The sequence below is a fragment of the Lissotriton vulgaris genome, chromosome 10 (assembly GCF_964263255.1).
Source record: "Lissotriton vulgaris chromosome 10, aLisVul1.2, whole genome shotgun sequence".
NCBI classification, from domain to species: domain Eukaryota; kingdom Metazoa; phylum Chordata; class Amphibia; order Caudata; family Salamandridae; genus Lissotriton; species Lissotriton vulgaris.
Window position 1 is genome coordinate 927,909,261 of NC_141698.1, and position 23,813 is coordinate 927,933,073.

Consider the following 23,813-nt stretch of genomic DNA (forward strand, 5'->3'; position numbering starts at 1 on the left):
AGGTGAGGACAGATATTTCGCTGCCCCACACGATAATAAAGTTTACTTCAAGTTCAGCATCGTCTAGCTTTGATACTTTAAAAAAAAACATGGCCTGGGTTTAAGGTTTTAACCTGGCATTGAACAGTTCTAAAAAGAGAAACACTTGAAAGTTCTCAAAGGATGCTTATAAATACTCAAACTATCACAACGCAATGGTGGTTTAGCTGCATAACAAGGTAAGGTGGCACAACATAGATTTACCCATTTTCATCCAAGTTGATTTCTGCTGGGGGGTGGGGGTATAATATTTGTCAATAAATAGGACACTGAGGAAACAAGTAAATGTTGAGTAAGAAAAGTCAAGAGTGAAGCTTCTCTCGAGTATTTTAGCCACAGAATGTGTATTCCATTTTAATTTACATTCCAAGTTACCTGAGTTTAGACTTCAACAGAAGTACCTGAAGCTAGACCACAGGATACTGTCCATTCGCTGCGGTCACAGTTTGTTTTTGCATTATATTACAGAAGGTAGAAACAAACACCTGGATAAATTGTAAACAAAATTCTAAAGTACAGTAATTTCAAAGGGGCACAACGACAAACCATTTTCAAATTATACAGGCATTTCTGTTGATTATAGAGCTTATTCATACTGTAGAATCGTTAACAGGACACAACACAATTATGGTCCAATGTAATATTGAAATGCATAGTCTTCACTTGATGAATGTTGTAGTTGCTGTTGTAACTGCTGTCTGCAAAATGTTGAGTAGAATTCCATCCCCTGCAAAGAACATTGCTAAAGAAATGCTAAAAAGAGCTAACTCAAATATTTTATTTTGTTATTCCGAAAAGGTTTCTATGCCACATGCAGATGTTTGAGTGAGTATTAGATGCAGTTTCACTTGTTCAGCAGTAGGGCAGAGGCCTGCTCTGCCAGGTATTATTAGATCACACACGGCTCTGAGTAGAGTATTCTTCTATCTGTAGCTCCTGAGCTATGTGATGAGAGATCTGCTGAACCGAGGCCTCGGCTGAGTCTGTTGTGTTGGTTGCAATATCCAACAGAGCTGAGTTAATAGACTGCGAAGAAAGACTTTCAACTGCCCCAGTGCTCAAAACTGTATTCTGGGCAGAGATTGGATTATTTTTGAGGGTTAGGTCAGATGCTGGTAACAGAGGTCCTAAAAGTTTTACAGGGCAGAAAGCTGATCCGGTGGGGATGAAATTTACTTTGTTTTTGTCAGGGCATGAAAAGAGGGGGGCTGTGACAGGCAGCCGAGACCTACAAAAAAGAAAAGAAAATATTTTTACCAGGAAAAACAAGGCTGCTGAACTTGTAGCATACGTCACAAGAAAATGTATTCTGACAAGTAGAACATTTGAACAATGCAGTAACAGGTCACATGAATACACAGAGAGTAAACTTTTAGTATACAGACTACACTATAGGTTTCCAAGCTAAAGAACTACAGCATTAACATATAAATAATCTAGTTAGCAGAAAGTTGACATGGCCATTATCTTTCATGCTTAGCCACAGGTTTAAACAAAACAGGTTTCAAATGCTCCAAGATGAAGAAAACCGAACTTCTAGGGATAATACTTTATTTACAACTTTAAAAAAATGTTTTAGAGATACTATAAATCTATTTTAGGGAACAAATGTAATGAAAACATTTCAAATCAGCATCTATAATGTGTAATGTAAGGTGGATTTGTAGAGTGAAGCATGTCACCCTTGAGGGTTTCCAGGCGCTGAGTAGGTGTGGTGAAGCGAGGCCTGAGTACAGTCAGTGCCGATTGTCCCGCAAGAAGACTAATTGAAAACAGAGGACTTCAGCTTCTTATGGTAAGTGAGGAGGAGGCCCTGATGTTTTGAAGGGGGTCGTTCCAGGATTTGGCAACTTAGTAGGAAAATTATGGACCTACCATTCTGCTTCTGTGAATGCGGGGTATGTGTGCTATGTTTGCAACTGAGAATGATGCTACGTTTTGCTCACAGAACAAGTTAGAAGTGAAGCCGGAGATTGAGATATGTGGGTCCCGTAATATGTAGTGTCTAGAACGCATGTGTGAAGTTTAAACTGGGAGTGCTACTGGGTACGGAGCCAGTGGAGCTCTCCAAGGAGTAGTGTGGTGTGGTGTGGTGTGGGTACAGCACAGGAGGTAGAAGACGAGTCTAGGGACAACGTTTTGGATGATTTAAAGTCTGTTAACCCCTTCCCTGTTGGGCACCTTCCCCCGCTGTGCTGGGGGGAGGAGAGGCGCGCACAGCGCCCCCGTGCATATGACGAGCTCAGCTCGTCATGCAGCACAGTGCTCGTGTACTCATGACGAGCTGAGCTCGTCATGACCACACCTATTTCTTTAGAACTTTCGCACAGAAGGGGAATTTGCCCAGCGTGCGAGTGTTCTAAAGGTCATGACGAGCTCAGCTCATCATGAGCACACGAGAACCGTGGCTCATGACGAGCTCAGCTCGTCATGAGCAAGGGAGGGGTTAAGAAGATGGTTTGGGTTGCCGCCATTGCGTGTGTTGTCATAGCCCAATCTGCTAGTGATTAGGGCTTTCATAATGACCCGTCTGGTGTCCAGTGGAGCTGCTTTAACATTTTACGTAACATGAGGAGGATGTGGAAGCATGAGAAGGTGACGGTCCAGGATGAAGCCTAGATTCCTAGCATGGTAGGTTGGGGGTCCAAGCTCAGCAGGTCAAGTCCTAAGGCGAGCTCTTATGCCCCAAACATTAGTGAAAAAGTTGCTCAGGCCTTTAGGTTGGAGATACTGGAGGACGAGACTCTCAACAAATAAGTCCGGGACAGGCCCAACTGATTTCTCAGGAACCCCAAAGATGCGGACGTTATTTCTCCGGGCCTTTCCTTCCTATTCGTCCAGCTTACGCTCCGCCAGTTTGTGTGAGGACTTAAGAGCACGCAGGTCTTGCTGCAGCTGAGATACATTGTACACCAAGCTGGCTGTCTGAATGTCGAGTGATTTGACCTTCTTGTTAACCTTGGCAAGGTCCGCTCTTATTAGATTTACTTCAATAGACACTGTGTCCAGTTTAGAGTTCAAAGACACCATTTGTTGTCCCAGGGAGGACTTAGTGCTGCCTATGGCTGCCATAACATCATGTAGAGTGATGTCCGCCTCATGATCCGGGGGCCCCCGGCAGAGACAGCAGAGGACCCCTAGCCGGATGGTGAGCCCTTCGGTGTAACGGTCCAATTTATTGGATTGAACTATCTTTAAGGCCCTCGGACCACTGGAAGAGTGCTTCTCTCCATCTTGTTTGGACGCCATCCTCCTCAGCGCCCGCTACACCGTCTGGCCACCAGCTCAACCACTCAATGCCAGAGACTCCAGTACCACAGGCGCTCCTCCACAGCCCCTTCACCTCCAGAGTCTCCTAGCGAGCCTTGCACCAGAAGGAGAATACAGCGACACTCACTGTTCAGTTCAGTTGGCAGTCATTGGCTCTGTGACACTCCACCTGTCTTAACTCCTCTCTGGATCAACCTGATCATTCAACTCTGGTTGCAATGTAATCCTTTTCCTGCTCCCCGGGGGGAGGAAGCTTCCCCTCCGTTTCTTGACCGTTGCTAACTCCGTCTCCACTGTTGAACACAGAAGCAGATGGCCCAGATCTCACTGTAGGAAGAGTCCAGGAGGGGCAGGGGGCCCAAAGCACGACCCCATGCACATCTACCCCCACCAATGTCAGGGCACTCCCCACCAGGTCTCGACAGCATCTGATGCCTTGCTAATCTTCAGGGCACCCCAGGCACCACAATCTGGGGAGAGGGGGTTGCGGGGGGAGGGGTCAGGGGTCCAGCAGCACCACCAGTGTTATCCGCAGGGGGGGGGGGGCGCACAGCGTGACCCCCGCCCACACCCAACCCCTGCCGAAATCCGACGTCACAACAATTTCCCGGCCCCCTTAGAGCACAATTTACAGTCAGGAGGGGGGGGAAGGGGACGGGGGGGGTGGGGGGGGACGTTTGTCTCGCAGCACCACAGGCGCTATCTGCAGAGGGGAGGGGGGGTGCACCGCGCCTCCTCCACCGCTGAAATCAGGAGCCCCTCAGAGCCCTAACTCAATGTCCGGGTGGGGGAAAGTGTCAGGAGTCCGCAATGCTGCAGATACAATCCGCGCCCGCCGCCGCTCACCAGCCCCCACTCGCGGGGACCCGACCGGCAACTTCCGGCCCGGGTTCCCGCTGTGGTGCATCTCGGGAGCGGGTGGCCTGTGCACTCGATCTCCCGGCTTCAGCCACAGCTTAGGCCCAGATTCGGAGCAGACCTATCTCCAGGTCTGGAGAACGCAGGATCTCAGGGGTCCACGATTCCTCCGGTGTTGGCTCGGGGCTCGAAAGTCAGGGTTAATAGCAGGATAATCGGCCCGGCGGGCGGCCTCAGCAGAGCCGAGAACTCACGCAGCCATTTCCATCAGGCGCGTCGGGTCTTGAGTTTCGACATGGTGAGGGGTGCAGTATCTGTTTGGGCGGTTGGAGCAAGTGAAGTGGCAATGTGAGCTGGCAAAGGGGTCCGACATGGACTGAAGTGTGTCTCTGCAGCAGCGTTTGTGGCGGTGTCCAGGGTTGAGCAGATGGATTTCATTAGTTGTGTGGCGGAGGAATTTGGGCCAGGGTTCCTTTGCTCAGCGCGGAGAGGTTTTCCTTTGGCGCACCCGTGCTGTGGCCTCCATTAAATAGAGCTTTGGAGAGTGGGAGGAGTGCAGTGGGCAGGCTGTGCAAGAGTGGTAAAGTCCGGCGGGGACGGTCGTAAAGTCCGGCGGGAGTGGCAGGATGGGAAACCACAATTGGAGAGAGGATGTAGCCTTACGGCTAGAGCGGTCGACCTTTGACCTGGGGAACCGGGTTAGAGTCTCGGAAGCGACACTCGACATCCTGTGATTTTGGGCAAATCACCTAATCTCCCCGTGCCTAACAAAAAATTAATGTGTTCATCTGTAACGAAACTGGTGCTCATGTAAAGCACTCCGATACCCAATGTATCGGGTCTAGTTTGCGCTATATAAAACTTAAATAAAATAAAAAAATAAAAAATTGGGGCACCGAAACTGACAGAAGACACCAAGATGGAAAACAGAGCAGTCAGAAGAGCAAAAGATAAAAAAAGGGGAAGTAAAATTAAGAAAGGTTGTGAAAGGAGCAGTTAAAGGGAAACAAGGGGCAGATAGAACAGCAGGCACAAAGAAAAAGTGGTTACTGAGTCAGAAAAGAACTAGCAGCTAACAGGAAAAACGTCAGGATGAGACACCAACATGAGTCGGAAGGGTAAGGTGGGTCAAGGTCGCACTGAAGCAGAAGAGAGATGTCTGGGTACCTACTCCGCTTTTCATGTTGTTAGAATATTAATGATTTCAGTCTATGACGAGGGATTTATGCGTGATTAACATAGGTTGCCTGTATGAAACTATTTTAGACAACCTATCTTCAGATGAGATTTTCGAAACTGTAGAACATAGCCAATGTCACACTTACAAAAGCCTCCCCCAAAATCTAACTAAAGCAGCTAAACCACTAGATGGACAGAAATGAGATAGATGATATAAAGTCTTGATTAACGTGTGATCCAAGACCACGTTAAGTTAACTGATTTCAGCAGGACTATTCCCTACATTTTTCATTTATGCATTGGTCTCCCAGGGGAGAACTCTACAACACCAACTGTACTAACAAGTGCCACAACAAAAATTAATGACCTCACCACTAACTAATTTGCCAAAAAGCTTCCCACCATGAGCAAGCAAAAGTGTAAAAGGGTTTATATAATTAAATGCTTCGTGTCCATTTACTGCTACTCTTAACATTAGGGAATGGTATGTTTGTTCTGAATAATTTCACACCTTAACTTAGTTCATAATTAATTAAATGGAAATATCCATATTTTGGGATAAGGTGTAGGCACTCTAATAGAATTAGGTCAAGCAGGGCTGCTTCTCCTTTAGGGCTCTGAGGCTGCGCCTTTGAATTCTTATAGGTTTACCTCAACAAATATTAAAGATATTGATTTAATTAGAGAAACAATTGTATTTCTAAACAAAGTGATATATTTAAGTCTGGGCGGTCTGTCCCAGGATGCCCGCTCCGCTTCACAGAAGCAGTAAAACATCTTTCTGCTATATGAGGCATGATGCACGGCTCACTTTTCTAAAGCCCTTCATTGTCTTAAGTCTATGGGAGTATCCATGATAGGCCAGTGACTGTTTCGAGCATCTGAGTCTACAACCATGTTTGAAGGCAGACGTCCAACATTCACAGACATCTATTTCACTTTTTCTCATTCGCCACACCGTAGGACCGGATGCAAGCATGTGCAGATTGCATCTTTGACCTTGCAATGGTGTTATTAATCTTGTGTTACTCCTGGTCACGATAAACCCCCCCCCCCCCCCCATGATTGATTGATTTACGAACAATGAATGTTAAAATGTTTAAGGTAATGCATGCCATCAATTCAGTTCCTCTTTAGTTCATGTTTTACTCAATCTTGCATTCCTCATGAGTGTAAGCTATTTTATCATGTTGTGTTTCTGTATTTTTGTGCATCTAATTACCCTGTTATAGTGCATACGTTGAGCCGTGCCAGGTGTTTGAGGGGCTTTGATTGAGAGGTTTAAGGTAATGCAAAGTTCCTGTCAATGGGTTGGCCTCTCTGCAGAGCACACAGAACAATGGTGATGTATTCCAGCAGGAAATGAATTTGTGTAGATGTGTGTGAAGGGTGTACACACGTCAACATATTTACAAAGCAAAAGTAAAAGAAATAAAGTGCTTAAATCTGAGTGAGTGCAGTGTATGTTTGGAGTGAAGTGAGGAAGATGTGATGAAGTGCATTCATGGGAGAGTGAAAGGAGGGTGCTGAAAAGGAAAGAGATGAAGTTGAAGATGTGCAGATGGACGGGATGTGCAGAAAAAAAGGCCATAGATACCTTACATAAAAAGAACATAAGTGAAGGCCAATATTCCTTCCGCAGGTCTCAATCATATATAATTCACATTCTCACAATTTCAGAATTGAAACTATTTCCAATGTCAGTTATTTATAACAAATCATGGTTATTATTCATTTGTCTTAAACAGCTAACACTTACTGACAAAGTCAATAGTACCGGCTGGTTTTATGTGTATGTCAGTTGTTGCATTATATATCTGGATAAAACCAAAATACCTGTTGGGTGGCACGCTATGAGAATCACAGAACTCTATATCACATGTTCCATTGTAGAGAGCTCCCACTTTTTTCATCTCACTTAAATATCTGTCTGCACATATTACCTACTGGCAGTCGCCAGTAGGTAGTTATAGTTAGGATTGTTTTCCATAGGGAATCCGCAACATTCTATTGGGAATAACTTTGGCGCCGGTTGAGGAATCTGCCTGAAATTTTCCTCAATTGTGCCTTGCGGCGCTCCGCTCCTTCCCTGAAAGTTTGGGGGGGGATTTGTCAAGCGGGGGCCGAGATAAAAGGGGGGTCCCAAAACGTGTTTTCCCCATGTTAATTTCCATAGGGCTGTTGGACTCACTTTTAGCCCGAACGGCTGAATGGATTTCCACCAAACTTTGTAGGGACTGGTAGCCCGATGTGCCTTTGCTATGTCTCCAGATATGTGCTCCAGTGGATTTTGAGTAATTTAGGTTAAAAAAAAGATATATATCTATAAGCGCGCCCCGGTACGCGCACCGGGGCGCGTACCAGAGCGCTACGCGAGTTCGCGCGCGGAAAGCTGATTGGCTCTCGGGTGTCTGTCAACATTCCAAACAGTCCGGAGCGGCCGCCATCTTGTGTCTCGGTAGGATCGAGACACAAGAGGTGGCAAAAACAAAGGGGGAAATGACGAAAAGGGGGCAGAGTAGACCCCCCCCCCCTGGCCCCCTAGGTTTGATGTGGGGGCCATAAAAGGGCCCCACGGGGCAAAAAAAAATAATTATTTTTTTTCCCGATTTGCGCGGGGGGAGCGCCCGGTACGCGCACCGGGGAAAAAATAATGACAGTTTTTAAAAAATTTAGCTTTTTTTATAAATTGGAGGTAGTTCTAAAAAGAACTGTTTTCTTTCTTCTTTTTGTTGTTTTATATTTTTTTATTTTTTTTTTGAACATTTTGTACTTTTTTTGGCTTTAATGAACAATTTTATATATTTTTTGTTATTTTTATGGGGACAAACAAAAAACAGGGAATTGTAAACAGCTCAACTGGAGCAAAAAAAAAAATCACCAGCACGGTTGATGAGTTTAATGCTTTGCTCACCATAGGTAATTGTTTTTCCACAAAATATACAAACTATTTTGTATTGTCCAAACTGGGTTTGTATGTTTGGGACCATCTCCCTTGTCTCTGGACCCGATGGAGTGGGTTGCTTACTTTTGGAGATGCTGGGAGAAGATTGGGGAGGGTTTCTGGTCAGTTCTCTGACCTCTGCCGCAGCATAGTTGTTAGGGTGCAGGCGTTGCATTTGGCGAATCATGGTGTTATTGCCAAAAGAGTACTTTTTGTTAGGGTTCCCCCTGGAAAGTACAGTGCCACAGATTAAACAAGTAACCTTTGGCGCATTTACTTTCTTGAGGTCCTTTGGGATTGAAAAAAACTCCCAGATAATGTGCTCCTTTGGCTTATATGGGGTAGTATTTTCAGGCAGGAACCTCCTCTCCTCCTCCTCCTCCTCCTCCTCCTCCTCCTCCTCTTCTTCTTCATCTCCACCACTGTGGTGTTGTGGTGGTCCTCTTGGTGGTGGTGGTGGTGGTGGCTGAGATGCTCCTGCTGCTGCTACTGTAGCCATTTCTGAGTACAAATAGTTAGTAATAGCTCTGGAAACCGGTCTTCCTCACTCAAAGTACAAAGTAAGAATGAGGAAAAAAGGTGGGGGCTTTCATCATTAGGAAAACAAAACTGTCCTGAACCAATGAAAAGTGTTATTTTCAGGTCACATGACCAGGGCTTTCATCATTTGGAAACCAAAACTGTCCTGAACCAATAAAAAGTGTTATTTTTAGGTCACATGACCCGACGCGCTTACGCTACGCGCCCCGGGGCGCGCCCAGGGGCGCGTAGCGTAAGCGCGTCGGATGCTTACGTTGCGCGATCGTATGCGCTCGAGTGCTTCCGGGTGCGTTTACGCCGTGCGTATCACGCGGACGCGGCTGCGCGATACGTCACTCATACATATACTCACTCATCATATGTAGTGATACACATATACATCCTGTTACACACTGACAGTCATCCAAAAGTTACTCACACACATACTCACACATGCAAATAAACTATTGAACATCCATTTATTTGCATTTACAGCTATACACACACATTACTTACAGGAACTCTTACAATCTCTCACTCTCACATATACTCACTTATATACATCAATACTCACATATACTAGAATAAAACATATTTAGTTACTGATAAAGACACTAGTGAGACAGTCATTCACTCACTAACACAAACATATACACACTCATCCACCCTTACAATCCAACACATATGCTGTCTTCAAAACACATTAAAACAGTGAGTCAGTCATTAATGCATCTATGTGCTAAGTAATACCCCCACCAAACCATACAGACACTCATACTGATACTAAAAAATACATCTAATAACCCATACACACACACATGTAGCTACTCACCAACCCATGCAGCCACTTATACACAAAGTGAAACACTGATACATATATTTAAATATTTAGACATTACTCGCTAATATATGTATTCACTAACATACACTTAAGCCAGTTAACCAATCAATTTTTTATTAAAAAAAACATCCATGTAGACACTTATTTAAAAATGTATTCTTCCTTCGACCTTTACAAATACATACATAAAACATTTATTTTACAGAAAGACACACATTCACTGGATGGGGTCATCAGTGATGTCATGAGTGATGTCACTGACCATGTCATGAGTGATGTAGTATGTGACGTCATCAGCAGTGCATTGCAGGCGCGCAAGTTATAGTGAGTCCAACTAACTATAACGTGGGAATTTCAATGGTTTTATGTCAGTAAAATTTCCAGCTAACTATAACTGGTGTTTTTCAGTGAATTTAATAGGTTTTTTAAATGCTAATTCCTAACTATAACTGGTGTGAAACCTATGGTGTTTTCAGTGAAATTTTATATAGCTGACTGCAGCCAGCAGCTGTAACTGCTTCCCGGACCCTGGTTAGAGCATTTTCTTCCAAAGTCGATGCTGCATGTAGTACCAGACTCTGAGCAAGCACACACGTTAAAGGGCCTGAAGTTGTTGCGCTGTACAGTTTGCACATTACAATAACTGTTGAACATATTAATGCAGTAGAATATGGGGGAGGGAGGTCTTTATTGTGTTTTATATTTAAACACTATTAATTCCAATTGCTTTATAAATCTTAACTTATCACAAAATTAATTTGCTTTAAAATGCACCACCTGCCAATCTTTTTTCAAGTTTTTTTCGGGAGGAGCTACATAAAAGTCTCACCCAACTTTTATCTCCCACTACTTTCAAATATCACCAGCCATCACTGGGTCAATGTTCTCTTATTTTCTTAAAACAATTGCATGCAATTCAAATCGGCATCAAATAATAAAGATTAGTATTGGGTTTAGGATAGAGTAAGGTTACAATATTTACAACAAAAAAAGTTAATTCATTTATTAGGTATTTAAATTGGTTAGGGAAAACAGTGGCATTAGGGTTAGCGTGACATTTCCTTAACTGAACTTTGTTACTTAATTTATTCAAAAGATGATGAATTCATATTTATATGCAATGGTGTACAGTTTATGGTGTTCAAAAAGAAAACTGAATATAATGTAAATAATTTGTGTACAAATAAGTACAGAAAATGGAAATAGAGTATTAACAATATATTTTGGCTAAAGATATATTTACTTTCAGTTAGAAGTTTATAGTTACAAAATAATGTGACAAGGTAATGGCAGACAATGATGAAGAGTTGGAGTAGTTCGGAAAAAACTAATGGCAGAAAATATAGTGTGGCACGTATCCTTTGAAGGCAGTACACAAATACAAAATAACATCTCTTTTTTAAAACCAAATTCACAGCTTTTATTATAGAAAATGCATTAAGTATAGATTTTAGAATACAAGGGGAAATCTAGCTCCTAAACCAGTTGGTCCTTTCAAAAAAAGAGTAGCCGGCTTTCTCAAAGCCATCTGTACAGAAGAACAGAGAATAGCTCAACTATTACAGTTTACTAGTACATGGGCAAAATAACTGGGGGTGGTTATAAGAATTCAACTCCTCGACACAATGTATGTGAAATGTTACAGATATCCATTCAGAGATTAGATGCTTCCTACCAAAGCACACTATTGTCTCTTTTGACCTGCTCCCCTAAAATAACTACCACATAAATATGAAATAAAAAGTATATAAAAACTCTTTTGGTAGGCATTCGTGTAGCACATAGGGTGGAGGAATATGTAATCCACACCACCCATAATTTCTGCATGTGCAAACACATGAACCTAGATAGTTCAATAAATAAATAACAGTAACATTATCTATCAATCGTGCATCGAAGAACTGTAAGACAATCACAGAAATATCTATCATTGCAGAAATGCTGCACTGCACAGTAATTACCACACAAGTAATGCAATAAAATAACTAAAACAGCCAGGCAAACTGCTTGCCTCTGATTTTACCATTTCCTCCCCACCAAGAAAGCACAAAAACATGTTCAGATGTGGTAACTGCTTGCTTGCACTAACAGCCTTGAAAAGGTCGGTCACAGCTGTCGTATTCATATAATTAGAGCCTCAGCCACTAACAAATCTTCTCTGAAAGCTTTTGTTACAACCATGGAGACTCCCGAAGCCATTTCTCGCTTCTCACATTAAAAAGTCAAATAACAAAATGCAAGTCTTGTATCCCTGGGGTAAGACTGTAAGTAAACAAGTATAGAACCTCAAGGATTTATCGGGTGCGCACCCACTACATCGTGGGTTACTACGTCTTGACCATTACATTGCGGAACACCACATCATTAATAATTACAAAGCAGCAGACTATACTGATATAAATAGATAGATATACACACAGTTTGTAGTTATGGATTTTTCAATTGAAAAGCATTCTACAAATCTGCACTCATTATTTCAAAAAGTTGGACATAAAGTTTGGTTTTAACAGAGCAAGTTTTGCGAAGGTCCGCCATGTGGAGAAGGAGGGTGTTGCAGGGTCAGTTGCAAAAAAAAGGGGTGGGAGTGGTTAAAAAAAGCGGCACTTCCCATTTTTCTTCTCATAGAAAAATTGACCTCCACTACAGAAGAGAAAATGCTAAACAAGTTCAAGTTTAAAATTTGTAAAGCGCGCTACTCACCCAGAGGGTCTCAGGGCGCTTGAGGGAGGGGGGGTACTTTACTTATCGAATATCCAAGTTTTTAGTTGTTTTCTGAAGGAGAGGGGTTCTGTGTAAGGCGGAGGTGGGTGGGGAGAGAATTCCAGGTCTTGGCCGCTAAGTAGGAGAAGGATCTTCCCCCCATGGTGGATCTTTGGATGCGTGGAATTGCGGCGAGGGCTTGATTGGACGATCGTAGTTGGCGGGTGGGGGTGTAAAAGGACAGGCGTGTGTTGAGGTATTCGGGTCCTAGGTCGTAGAGGGCTTTGTGTACATGGGTGAGGAGACGGAACGTTATTCTTTTGTTGACGGGGAGCCAGTGGAGGTCTTTCAGGTGACCAGAAATGTGAGCTTGGCGGGGGATGTCTAGGATGAGTCTGGCTGAGGCGTTTTGGATGCGTTAGAGTTTTTTCTGTAGTTTGGCTGTGGTTCCGGCGTAAAGGGTGTTTCCGTAGTCCAGTCGGCTTGTGACCAGTGCATGGGTGACCGTCTTTCTTGTTTCGGTGGGGATCCAACAGAAGATTTTTTTGAGCATACATAGGATATTGAAGCATGATGATGAGACGGCGTTGACTTGTCTGGTCATCGAGAGGGAGGAGTCCAGGATGCAGCCCAGGTTGCGTGCGTGGTCCGTTGGTATGGGTGCGTTTCCTAGGGCCGGTGGCCACCATGAGTCGTCCCAGGCGGAGGGGGATGAACCTAAGTTGAGGACTTCCGTTTTGTCTGAGTTCAGTTTTAACCGGCTGTTCTTCATCCACTCGGCTACTTCTTTCATCCCTTCGTGTAGGTTGGTTTTGGCGGTGTTTGGGTCTTTGGTGAGGGAGAGGATCAGCTGGGTGTCATCTGCGTAGGAGACTATGTTGAGGTTGTGTTGGCGCGCGATGGATGCGAGGGGACTCATGTACACGTTGAAGAGGGTGGGACTGAGTGATGATCCTTGTGGTACGCCGCAGATGACTTCGGTGGCCTCTGATCTAAAAGGGGGAGGCGGACTCTCTGGGTTCTTCCGGCGAGGAACGAGATGATCCAGTCCAAAGCTTTTCCTTGTATTATGACGTTGCTGAGGCGTTGTATAAGGGTGCTATGACAGACTGTGTCGAAGGCTGCGGAGAGGTCAAGTAGGATGAGGGCAGCTGTTTCTGCGTTGTCCAGTAGAGTTCGAATGTCGTCTGTTGCTGCGATGAGGGCGGTCTCGATGCTGTGTTTGGCTCGGAAGCCGGACTGTGAAGGGTCGAGGGATTTGTTGGATTCGAGGAAGGCGGCTAGCTGACTGTTGACGGCTTTCTGAATAACTCTGGCAGGGAATGGGAGGAGCGATATGGGGCGGTAGTTCTTAAGTTCAGTGGGGTCTGCTGTGGGTTTCTTCAGGAGAGCGCTGAGTTCGGCATGTTTCCAGCTTTCCGGGAAGGTAGCGGAGTTGAGGGAGCAGTTGATGACGTCTCGGAGATGGGGTGCGATGATGGAGTCTGCTTTGTTGAAAATGTGGTGGGGACATGGGTCGGTTGGCGACCCTGAGTGGATGGAGTTCATCAGGCGGATGGTGTCTTTAGTGGTGATTGGGTTCCAGGCGCAGAGGTTGTTGGAGGGGGGTTCTAGTTCGGAGGTGGGTGGGGTGGACTGGTCTCCGGGCTGGTCTCCAAAGCTGTTATGTATGTCAGTGATTTTGTTATGGAAGAACGAGGCTAGAGAGTCGCAGAGGTCTTGGGAGGGAGTGATGTCGTTGGTGCCGGCGGTGAGGTTGGTAAACTCTTTGACGATGTCGAATAGTTCCTTGCTGTTGTGGGTGTTCTTGTCGAGCCGATCCTTGAATGCTGATTTCTTGGTGGATCGGATCAGTTGGTGGTGTTTGCGGGTGGCGTTCTTGAAGGTGGCCAGGTTGTCAGTGGTTGGGTTTTTACGCCAGGCTTTCTCGAGGGTGCGACAGGTCTTCTTGGATTTCTTAAGGTCATCATTGAACCAGGGGGCTTTTTTGCTACCTTGCTTGATTTGATGGTTTTTCAAGGGTGCTAATTCGTCAGCGCTGTGGGTGATCCATTGTGTGAGGTTGATGGCAGTTTGGTTTGGGTTTGATGATTTGGCAGGAGGGTTTTGGTGAAGCGATGTGAAGAGCTGGTCGGTGGTAATTTTGTTCTAGTTTCTGCGGGGAATTGGTTGTGAGTGGTTGTGGGTCGTGGTCTTTTTGTAGTTGAAGTGGACGCAGCTGTGGTCGGTCCAATGGAGAGCTGTGGTGTGATTGAAGGAGATGTGCTTGCTGGAGGTGAAGATTGGGTCGAGCGTGTGCTCGGCATAGTGGGTGGGGGTGTCAACAAGTTGTTTTGACATTGCATAAATGAAGAACTTTACTAAAGGAAGTACCTTTACTTAATTGGTTTGGTATAAATCCATTCCGCAGTAATTAAAAAGAGTGGAATCAGAAAAGTGTTTTGGGAGAGTCTGAAAGCAAGTGACCTGTCAATAAGTTAGCAATAGCTGAACTGTTAATCCATGAATGATCCGTGAACATGCATTCATGGACCATTTGCGGACCCAAATTTTAATAAAAAGGAGTTTAATCTTGACTGGACAAAGGAGCCTTTCCTCTCATTTTCAGTTTCAGGTCCCCAGTTCCAAAGCCTGGTGTGCAGACATTAAACTCTAAACAGCTGGCCTCAACTTGAATATAAATGCTGTGACTGTTGTTACAAGATGTGAGACTTACGATCTGAAGTGCAAAAACGAAAGCACCATTAGTGGGAAGAGGAAGCATCCTCACACTTTTTACTGCGATGGGGTGACTTAACAGGACCCCGGTTTTAAAATATATATTTATATTTTTAAAACACTGCTTATTTTGCCACGGGGTGACACACCAAATGCAATGCTTATGACCACACAATATTTATACCCACAGGTAATTGAAAAGTAGTTATTTGAATGCTCAAACCAATAAATATTACTACATTCATAGTCACCTCATTAAAAATGGTAAGAAAAAAGTTATGTGTAATCTGACATTTAAATCATTTACAACATATGCAGTTGCATCGCAAGTCAAACGTAAGGCCATGAGCACTGTATTTGGTATGCAAGTTTTGGTCTGTATGCATGTTGTGTGAGTTAAGGACTGGAGCGGACTATTTAAATGTCTGCCTTTCAGCTTTAATCCATGACAGTACTGTGATTTTTTTAAATGACCTTTGCATGTTTTTGAACCATGTTAAGGTACCATAACCAATCCTAACCATAACTTCCTTTTCACTTTGTGTACTTTCTATATATACATATAAACAGTGGTGGCTGGTGACATTTGAAAGTGGTGAGCCGTAAAAGTTTGGGATGAGTACCCTGTGGCAAGCAAACATAGCTAGTGAGCCCGACTATCGTAAGGGGTTTGGGTGGGGGCGGGGGGTGGTTGTTGTGGGGGTGGACGGGGTATGTTCTCCCCCAGGGAAAAGTTTAAAAAACGAGTGGGCAAATGGTGCATTTGCAAGCAAATTTGAGAAAGCAAGAAGGTTAATAAAAGAATACACAATTACATCAATTGAAATTAGTAACAAATCAATGCCATTTTCTAGGGAGGATTAGCGCTCTGGAGCTGGACACAAGACAGACAGCAGTGCTTCCGTGTGCCTCACCTGCATTGTGCCCCATTCTACCATCCAGTCGTGGACCTCGCTGAACATAAACAACACAGAACACCACGTTCCTGCCTATTTTGGTACTACATAAACAACACAGACAACACCACATTCCTGCCTATGTTGGTACTCTGTACAGTGTACACAAAAAGAAACTGAAAAAGAGAAGATTCACACAAAAGATGCACAAAAGCGTAATTGGCTTGCTTGCAGATCAGCCGTGTTGTCATAATCATGTGCACATTTTCTTTTCCTGAGTGGAGGTTCACTCCAAAAAATTAAATAAGCTATTGTAAAATTAGAACTCGGAAGCGAAAGTCGGAATATAAATAGCTTGAGACCACAGCCAGAGCGCAAAATAATGTTGGCTACAATCGTACTGGTAAAAATAAAGGGCAGTCTGCAGTTTCAGGCTGTACGCAGAGAAGTGGACTACAGACGTGAGTTTTCGCTATTAACTTAGGGTATGCCGTGAGCAGCGCCAGGATTGGTCTGAGCAGCCTCGTTTCCACTCAGACTGTGATTGAAGCCTGCTGTTTAACACAGCTGGGTGGAGAAACAAATGCGCAAGTGTGTTTGGCCGGCCAAGGACGGCCAGCCAAACAAACGTCTGCATTTACAAGTGCACACTACTACTCCTCCTTGACATGTCCGCCCCCACCCAGCCCAATACTTATTGCGGGGCTCAGACAGACAGCATAAATAAAATGGTAACAACATTGTGTTATTATCATTTTATTTATCATCTGCTGGCGCGGGCTGTGGGGCAACACTACTGCGTCATTACGGAGGAGCCTCCCCTGATGTCATGATTAAAATAGAGACCGGATACTGTGTCATCTGAGTTTCAAGTTTAAGTTTATTTGATTTAGTTCTCGACTGAGAACAACAAATATTTAATACATGATATATACAAATTTAGACAACAAGATAACAAAAGTTTACGTTCTGATACAAAGTTTAAAAAGATTTTAAAAATTTGAATAGATTGTAACATACAAATTCATTTGGCGGAACCTTACAAAGCGTTTCATCTGAGAAAGGTGTCCTGTGTCGAGGAAAATGAAACATGCTCTCTTAAGTGACAGAAAAAGACACGCTGTGTGTATCGACAGAAACCCGCTCTGCCATGACTCTGGACCTGGGTCGACAAACGAGCCACGACTCTGGGCTTCGACAGAAGAATGCATTCTGCGTCACCTAAAAGCACAGCGCCTGAGAAGAGATCAGGAAGTGCAGACACGCTGTGTCATGCTGATATGGGGCAGTTACCATGACTACAGAAAAGTGCAGAGCCGAGTACGTCTATTTGCAGAGGCTTTAGGACAGCGTAAGGTGATCTCTTGAGGGCCCAAACCTGTCCTGGAGGTTCAGACAATTTAAGGAGGGCGGTTGTTAGGGCCCGTGAGCAGGTTGGGTAAGGGGGTCGGGGCTGAGATGGCATTTAGAAATCTGTATGCCTGCAGCATTGAGTCAACCGCCTCACTGAAGCACAGGTGTGAAGACTGGAGGGCCTCTAGTGAGCATATCTGGCTGGCCGGGGGAAGGCAGCCGTCCAATCCGACATGCTCACTTGGTCTCAGGTGCACTGGCAGACTTTAATGAGTGTGTCATGTTAAGCAAGCCCCACCTCCCTCAGGCCTGCTACACTGGCAAAGGACCCACCTTAGCCTCGGTTATGCAACCAGCCCTCAGTGAAGGATGACTACTGCAGGCAGAATGGAAACACTTCAATAAAAGTTAAGTCAGTTGCTCACATCAATTGGAGGGGCCTAAATATAAGTGGGGCAACCCCTATACCCTAATAGATGCACAGCTGCATATATATCCAACAATTCTCCTTTCTTCCATCAAGAAAGTAAGCGCCACACCAGGCATATGTTTTGACAGCAATTTATTGAGGCAGAAGGAACGACGACACGTTTTGACGCACAAGAGTATTGATCACATATATATATAAATATAAATATATATATACATATATATATATATATATACATATATATATATATATATATATATATATATATATAAAAAAATTTAATGAAGGTCCCGCTCTCCCAAAGATGAAAGCCGGCAACCAGGAATCTGTAAAGGTATTTATTAGGCAGAGATGAACGCTGGACGACGCGTTTCAGTGGATGCAGCCACCTTGATCACATAGCGCAGCCACAATTTAACAGGCCCTTAAATACCACTTGAGTTTAGAAAGGCTGAGAATGGCCACAGAAGACATACTGTGCTGGCAATAGCAATGGAAAGTGAAGAAGACTTGCAAAATATAAAAGTCACAAAATGACAAAGTAAATGCATTTCAACATGGTTAAGTGAATATACATCATCCACAAAACCAAAAAAGCACACAAAAATTGAAAAGAATACTAAATTCAGTCCAACGTGTTAAGATTAGTATACAAAGGCAAATATTAATGCATACAATCTAAGCCGCACTATGCCTCTGAAAGACATTTGAGAGAACATGCTGAGGTGCACGCCATATAAATAGGTCACATGGAAAATTCATGTTTTGGGCATGGCAACAATATCCCAGGTTGGCATCACAGCTAAATAAACCAATACTAATCGAAGTGCGACAATGTGGGGAAAGGAGCTCACAGGGGCAAATGCACCCCATGCATCCTGTAAAGATAGGAAATAAATATATCCCAATTGGGCATAAACCAACTACATAGTCGGTTTAATTCTAGCTAAATAGCTGCTACCGCAAAGAGTTATGGACAAGTGTCCTATTACTTCAACATTAGTCAGGCCCAGACTACAAGACTAAAAAGGACAAGCCGGTCAAGTCTCTAAGTGTTCTCTAACTGTAAAAAGAAAAAAATAAATGCATATCATGTGTGTAAAGAAACTCAAAGCCACCTCAAGTGAAGGAACAACAATAAATGAAAGTGACCTGCAGAAAAATTCTGCGTACGGCTAAAACTGGGCTGAAAGACAGCTGGGATGACTCCCTATGTAGACATGGCTAAAAGAAAATACAAATGAATGTACAATTCTTCGTCTGAGTTGAGACTGTTAGGGATCTTACTATTAAGCAAAATAATGTACCAAGACACGAGACTGCGTAATTTCAGCTTTCTGTTTCCACCCCTGATGTGACTTGAGACAGAATCTATGACAAAGTATCTCAGGTCAGCACTATTGCCCCCATGGATTTCATGTTAAGGTTTCGTGCAACAGGGTACGTTTTGTCATCCTTATTAATTGCACGAAGATGTGGAAGGATCCTGACGTGGAACATGTGTTTGGTGCTGCCTACATATACCTTAGGACACAAACACTGTAGTACGTACACTACGAAGTCACTCCTGCAGTTCTAGGACTGGTGTATCTTGCGAGATGTGTTGCAAAGGGGGCTAAAGATCTCACTTGAGTTATGACCGATGGTACATGCCTTGCAGTTGTGGCCCTTGTGGATCCCAGGGGATGAAGTGAACCATAATTCAGATTTTACCATCTCTGGGCTGCTGGTACACAGTTCTCTCCTCATGGATTTAGCCAGTCTGAAACAGATGAGAGGGTGTTTGTGCATAGATGGCCCAATGATCAGATCACTACGTACCAGATACCAATGTTAGTAGAGGATGTTTCTCACTCTTTGTTGGTAAGTGTGTACCCCGTAATCATTTTTTCTTTTGTTTGAACAAGAAAGCTTCCCTGGATATGGACTATACTTTGGTCTATGTGCTTTTTAACAGGACTGGGATATATCCTCTCGCTTGGAATCTGAGGGCTAAGTCCGCATGGACTGTCTTTAAGCAGTCGATTTCACTGCAGTTCCATTTCATGCGCAGGTTTTCAATATAAGGAATGCTTTGTCTCAGTTTCTGTGGATGAAAACTCTGCGCATGAAGGATGACATTTCCAGCAGTTTCCTTGCGGAAAGTCTTAGTGTGAATACGATTGTTGTGCACATAGACCTTCAAGTTAAGGAATTCGACTTGGCTGTTACTAGTGAAAGATAAATTTAAATCGTTGATGTTGTGATGATGAACAAAGTCCCTGACCGCTTCTATAGAACCCCTCCATAGTACGAAGAGGTCATCAATGTAGCATGACCCAAGGACAATGCTGTCTGCCCATTCGTCAGCAAATTCCAAGGTGAGCACCTGCTCCTCCCACCAGCCCATATGCAAATTTGCAAAGCTTGGGGCAAAACAGGTGCCCATCTCAGTCCCCTGTGTCTGTCCGTACAGAAGCTTATCAAACCGAAAGAAGTTGTTATCCAAACACCACTCCATCATTTGGAGTAACATCATGGTGTGTTGGTACGCACTTATGGATCTGGCACCTAAGAAGTGTTTGGTAGCCTTAGCCCTTGTTTGTATCTAATGCCGGTGTACAGGGATGAAACGTCTAAGGTCATAAAGATGTAAGATTCATCCCAAGCAATGTCATAGATTTTCTTAAGGAAATCACCTTTGTCCAGGATAAATAAGGGTAGATTCCTAAAATGTTCCTGAAGAAAATGGTCACTGTATTTGGAGGTGGTTTCAAACAACCCCTCTATGGCAGATATAATATGTCTACCTGGGGTGGCTAGTTGCATGTTTTGGATCTTCGGGATTAGATCAAGAACCGGGATGACCGGATGTTCGACCTTTAAATAAATTCATGATTGGTAAGCAATCCCATTCCTCGCCACCTCGACAATTCAGTGTGGAACCCCTCCTTGATCAGATTAAAACCATTGGGAGGCATTCTGGAATAACAACGCCTATCATTCAATTGAAGATACGCTTCAGCTTTGTACAGTGACAGGGGCCAAAAGACAATGTTGCCCCCCTTGTCTGACTGTTGGACCACGATTTCTTGACTGGCAGAGATCTTCTGCAGGACAGCTTCATAGACATGTGTCTGACCTACAAAATCGATACGAAATTGTCTGCTCAACTCGAAAGCCAGTCTTTTAAGGTCTGACGTTACGAGTTCAGAAAACATATCCAAGCCATCCCTTGGCATAATCCGCGTGAACACAGAGTTGGGCTTGAACAGTGACTGTACTCTGCACCCAATGTCGACCTCAAGATGCTCCTCAAAAGGTGAACTGTTGGTACGACCCTCCCTTTTTAACTGGTTCAGGTCCTGGAGGAGTTCCAGATCCGCCACTGCCAGATTTGCAGACGGAATGTTCGACTCAGTCTGGTCCTCCGATCTTTTAATGAGGGAATGATAGTGTTTCCGCAGCTTGAGTTTCCTCACATAGTTTTTTTTGTTTGAACAAAATTAAAATTTGTTTTTTGCAGTATGACAGACCTAATAAAAGAATGTCCTTTTCTTTACTGGTTAGCTCCATAGCAGAAAGATTTATCACTGTCTTGGTGTCCACCATTTACATTTTTTGTTGCTGGTCTGTCTTTGTGCGGACGGCTGCTTTCTGTTTACTCCTTATGTTTTTCCTCTGCCTCTTCCTTTAGGATTGCCAGTTTTTTCTTTTTTTGGAGGCTGGGGTCTTAGATTTAGAGTCTGATCCAGCTGTAAAAAAACAGAGTTCCTAAGCAATAGACTGCGGCTCCCCACTGGGGCCCTCCTCTGGATCAGTTTCTAGCTCAGATCAGAGTTGCTTGCAGCTGTTTGTTTCTGCAGTGCTGGTTGCGTCTTATCCAACAGTGTGGGCGTCTTATATTATCGAACCTGCGTGCAAAAGTATAGATGTGTCCCCTTTGGTAGCCCAACTTGTCTCTGAGGAACTTTGTGGCTATATATGGAAAATACTACTTACCAGTATGCATCTGTTCTTGGCATGTAGAGCTGCAGAGTTACACACTATGCATAGATGGCCACCTAGTATTGGGCCCGGAGGTTTGCAGTTTGTTTTGTTGTAGAAAAGTCTTTCGGAGTCACAGGATAGGTGACTCCTCCTTAGGATGATACTGCGCATGGCCATCAGCTCCATCCCCAGATTGTTTTTCGCCATTAGGGAAGTGATGGAGCTGTACAAGAGATAGTGATGTCTATGTGATTTGTATCTAATTAAGATAATACTGGAACAGATAAAGGTAGCCGGGGAGGCGGGTGGGCGTGTGCAACTCTGCAGCTCTACATGCCAAGAACAGATGCATACTGGTAAGTAGCATTTTCCGTTCGAGGCATATGAGCTGCAGATTACACACTAGGCATAGATTGTATAGCAGTACCCACACCTAGTGGCGACCACCTTTATCTGTTGCAGTTGTTCGAAACAGTGTTTTTAAAACAGCCTGGCCCACAGTGACTTGTTGTTTAGTTTGCACATCTACACAATAATGCTTTGTGAATATGTGCAGTGTAAGCCATGTAGCTGCTCTGCATATGTCATCTAAGGGGATGTTCCCTAAGAATGCATTGAAGCCCTTATCTTTCTTGTCGAGTGGGCTTTTGGAGGAATTGTTAATGTGCGTTTTGCTTTTTGATAACAAATTTGTATGCATTTAACTATCCATCTGGCGATCCCTGATTTTGATATAGGGTTGCCTCTATGTGGCGACAAAAAAGACACAAAAGGTTGTTTTGTTTTACGAAACGATTGTGTTCTTTCGATATAGTACAGCAGTGCTCTTTTAACGTCTAAGGTGTGTAGAGCCCTTTCTGCGACTGTTTGAGGCTGCAAGAAGAATAGGGGCAGCTCAACCGATTGATTTAGATGGAATGGTGAAATGACTTTAGGCAGGAATTTAAGATTAGTACGAAGAACCACTTTGTTATGATGCATTTGCAAAAAGGGTTCTTGAATGGTAAATGCTTGTAGTTCACTAACTCTTCTAAGAGAAGTAATTGCTACCAGGAACACTACTTTCCAAGTTAGGAATTGCAATTCACATTTATGTATTGGTTCAAAGGGAGGACCCATTAACCTTGTAAGAACAATGTTCAGGTTCCACACTGGTGCTGGTGGCATTCTGGGAGGAATTATTCTTTTGAGTCCTTCCATGAAAGCTTTAATAGCTGGTACTCTAACAAGAGACAGATGTTGTCTGTTTTGTAAGTATGCTGCAATGGCAGCAAGGTGTAGTCTGATAGACGTATAAGCTAAGTTACACTTTTGAAGGTGTAATAGATATACTATGATGTGTTGGATAGACACATCTAAGGGATCTATTTGGTTGTTTTGGCAGAATATGACCAAGCGTTTCCACTTAGCAGCATAAGGTCTGGTAGTGGGACGTCTAGCTTCTTTAATGATGTTCATGCATTCTGGAGGAAGGTTGAGGTAACCAAAATCTATGACCTCAGGACCCAGATCGCTAGGTTGAGCTGAGCTGGGTCCGGGTGTCTGATCTCTCCATGGTTCTGCGTTAATAGGCGTGGAGATCGATTTAGTTTTTGATGTGGCACCACAGACATTTGCAGCAGTGAGGTGTACCACGGATGTCTGGCCCAAGTTGGAGCGACTAGAATGAGTGTCAGGGAATGTTGTTGTAGTTTGCGCAACACTAACGGAAGTAGTGGGAGAGGAGGAAAAGCATACGCAAATAGTCTTGACCAGTTCATCCATATCGCATTGCCCTTGGACAATGGGTGTGGGTATCTGGCGGCAAAGTTTGGGCATTTTGCGTTTTCGTGGTTGGCAAAGAGGTCTATCTGAGGTTGTCCCCACATTTGGAAGAACGGATGAAGAACTTGTGGGTGAAGTTCCCACTCGTGGATCTGCTGTGTTTGTAGACTTAGCAGATCTTCGATAGTGTTTTGTACTCCTGGAACGTGTTGGGCTAAGAGGAAGATTTTTAGCGGTATATCCCATCTCCATATCTGCTGTGCTAACAGAGAGCTGCAGAGAGTGTGTCCCCCCTTGTTTATTTATGTAGTACATAGCTGTCATGCTGTCTGT

At 43.9% G+C, this 23,813-nt stretch overlaps 1 protein-coding gene across 4 annotated transcripts in view; it reads right to left on the reverse strand.

Annotated features, from left to right (window-relative positions):
- Positions 1-361: 361 nt before the first annotated feature.
- Positions 362-23,813, reverse strand: part of GLCCI1 (glucocorticoid induced 1) — a 277,278-nt gene continuing 253,826 nt past the window's right edge. For all 4 annotated transcript variants that reach the window (XM_086941910.1, XM_086941911.1, XM_086941909.1 and 1 more), the window contains one exon: positions 362-1,267. In XM_086941910.1, coding sequence (XP_086798036.1) covers positions 934-1,267 — 334 coding nt within the window. In that variant the 3' untranslated portion in view covers positions 362-933. The remainder of the gene's footprint in view (positions 1,268-23,813) is intronic.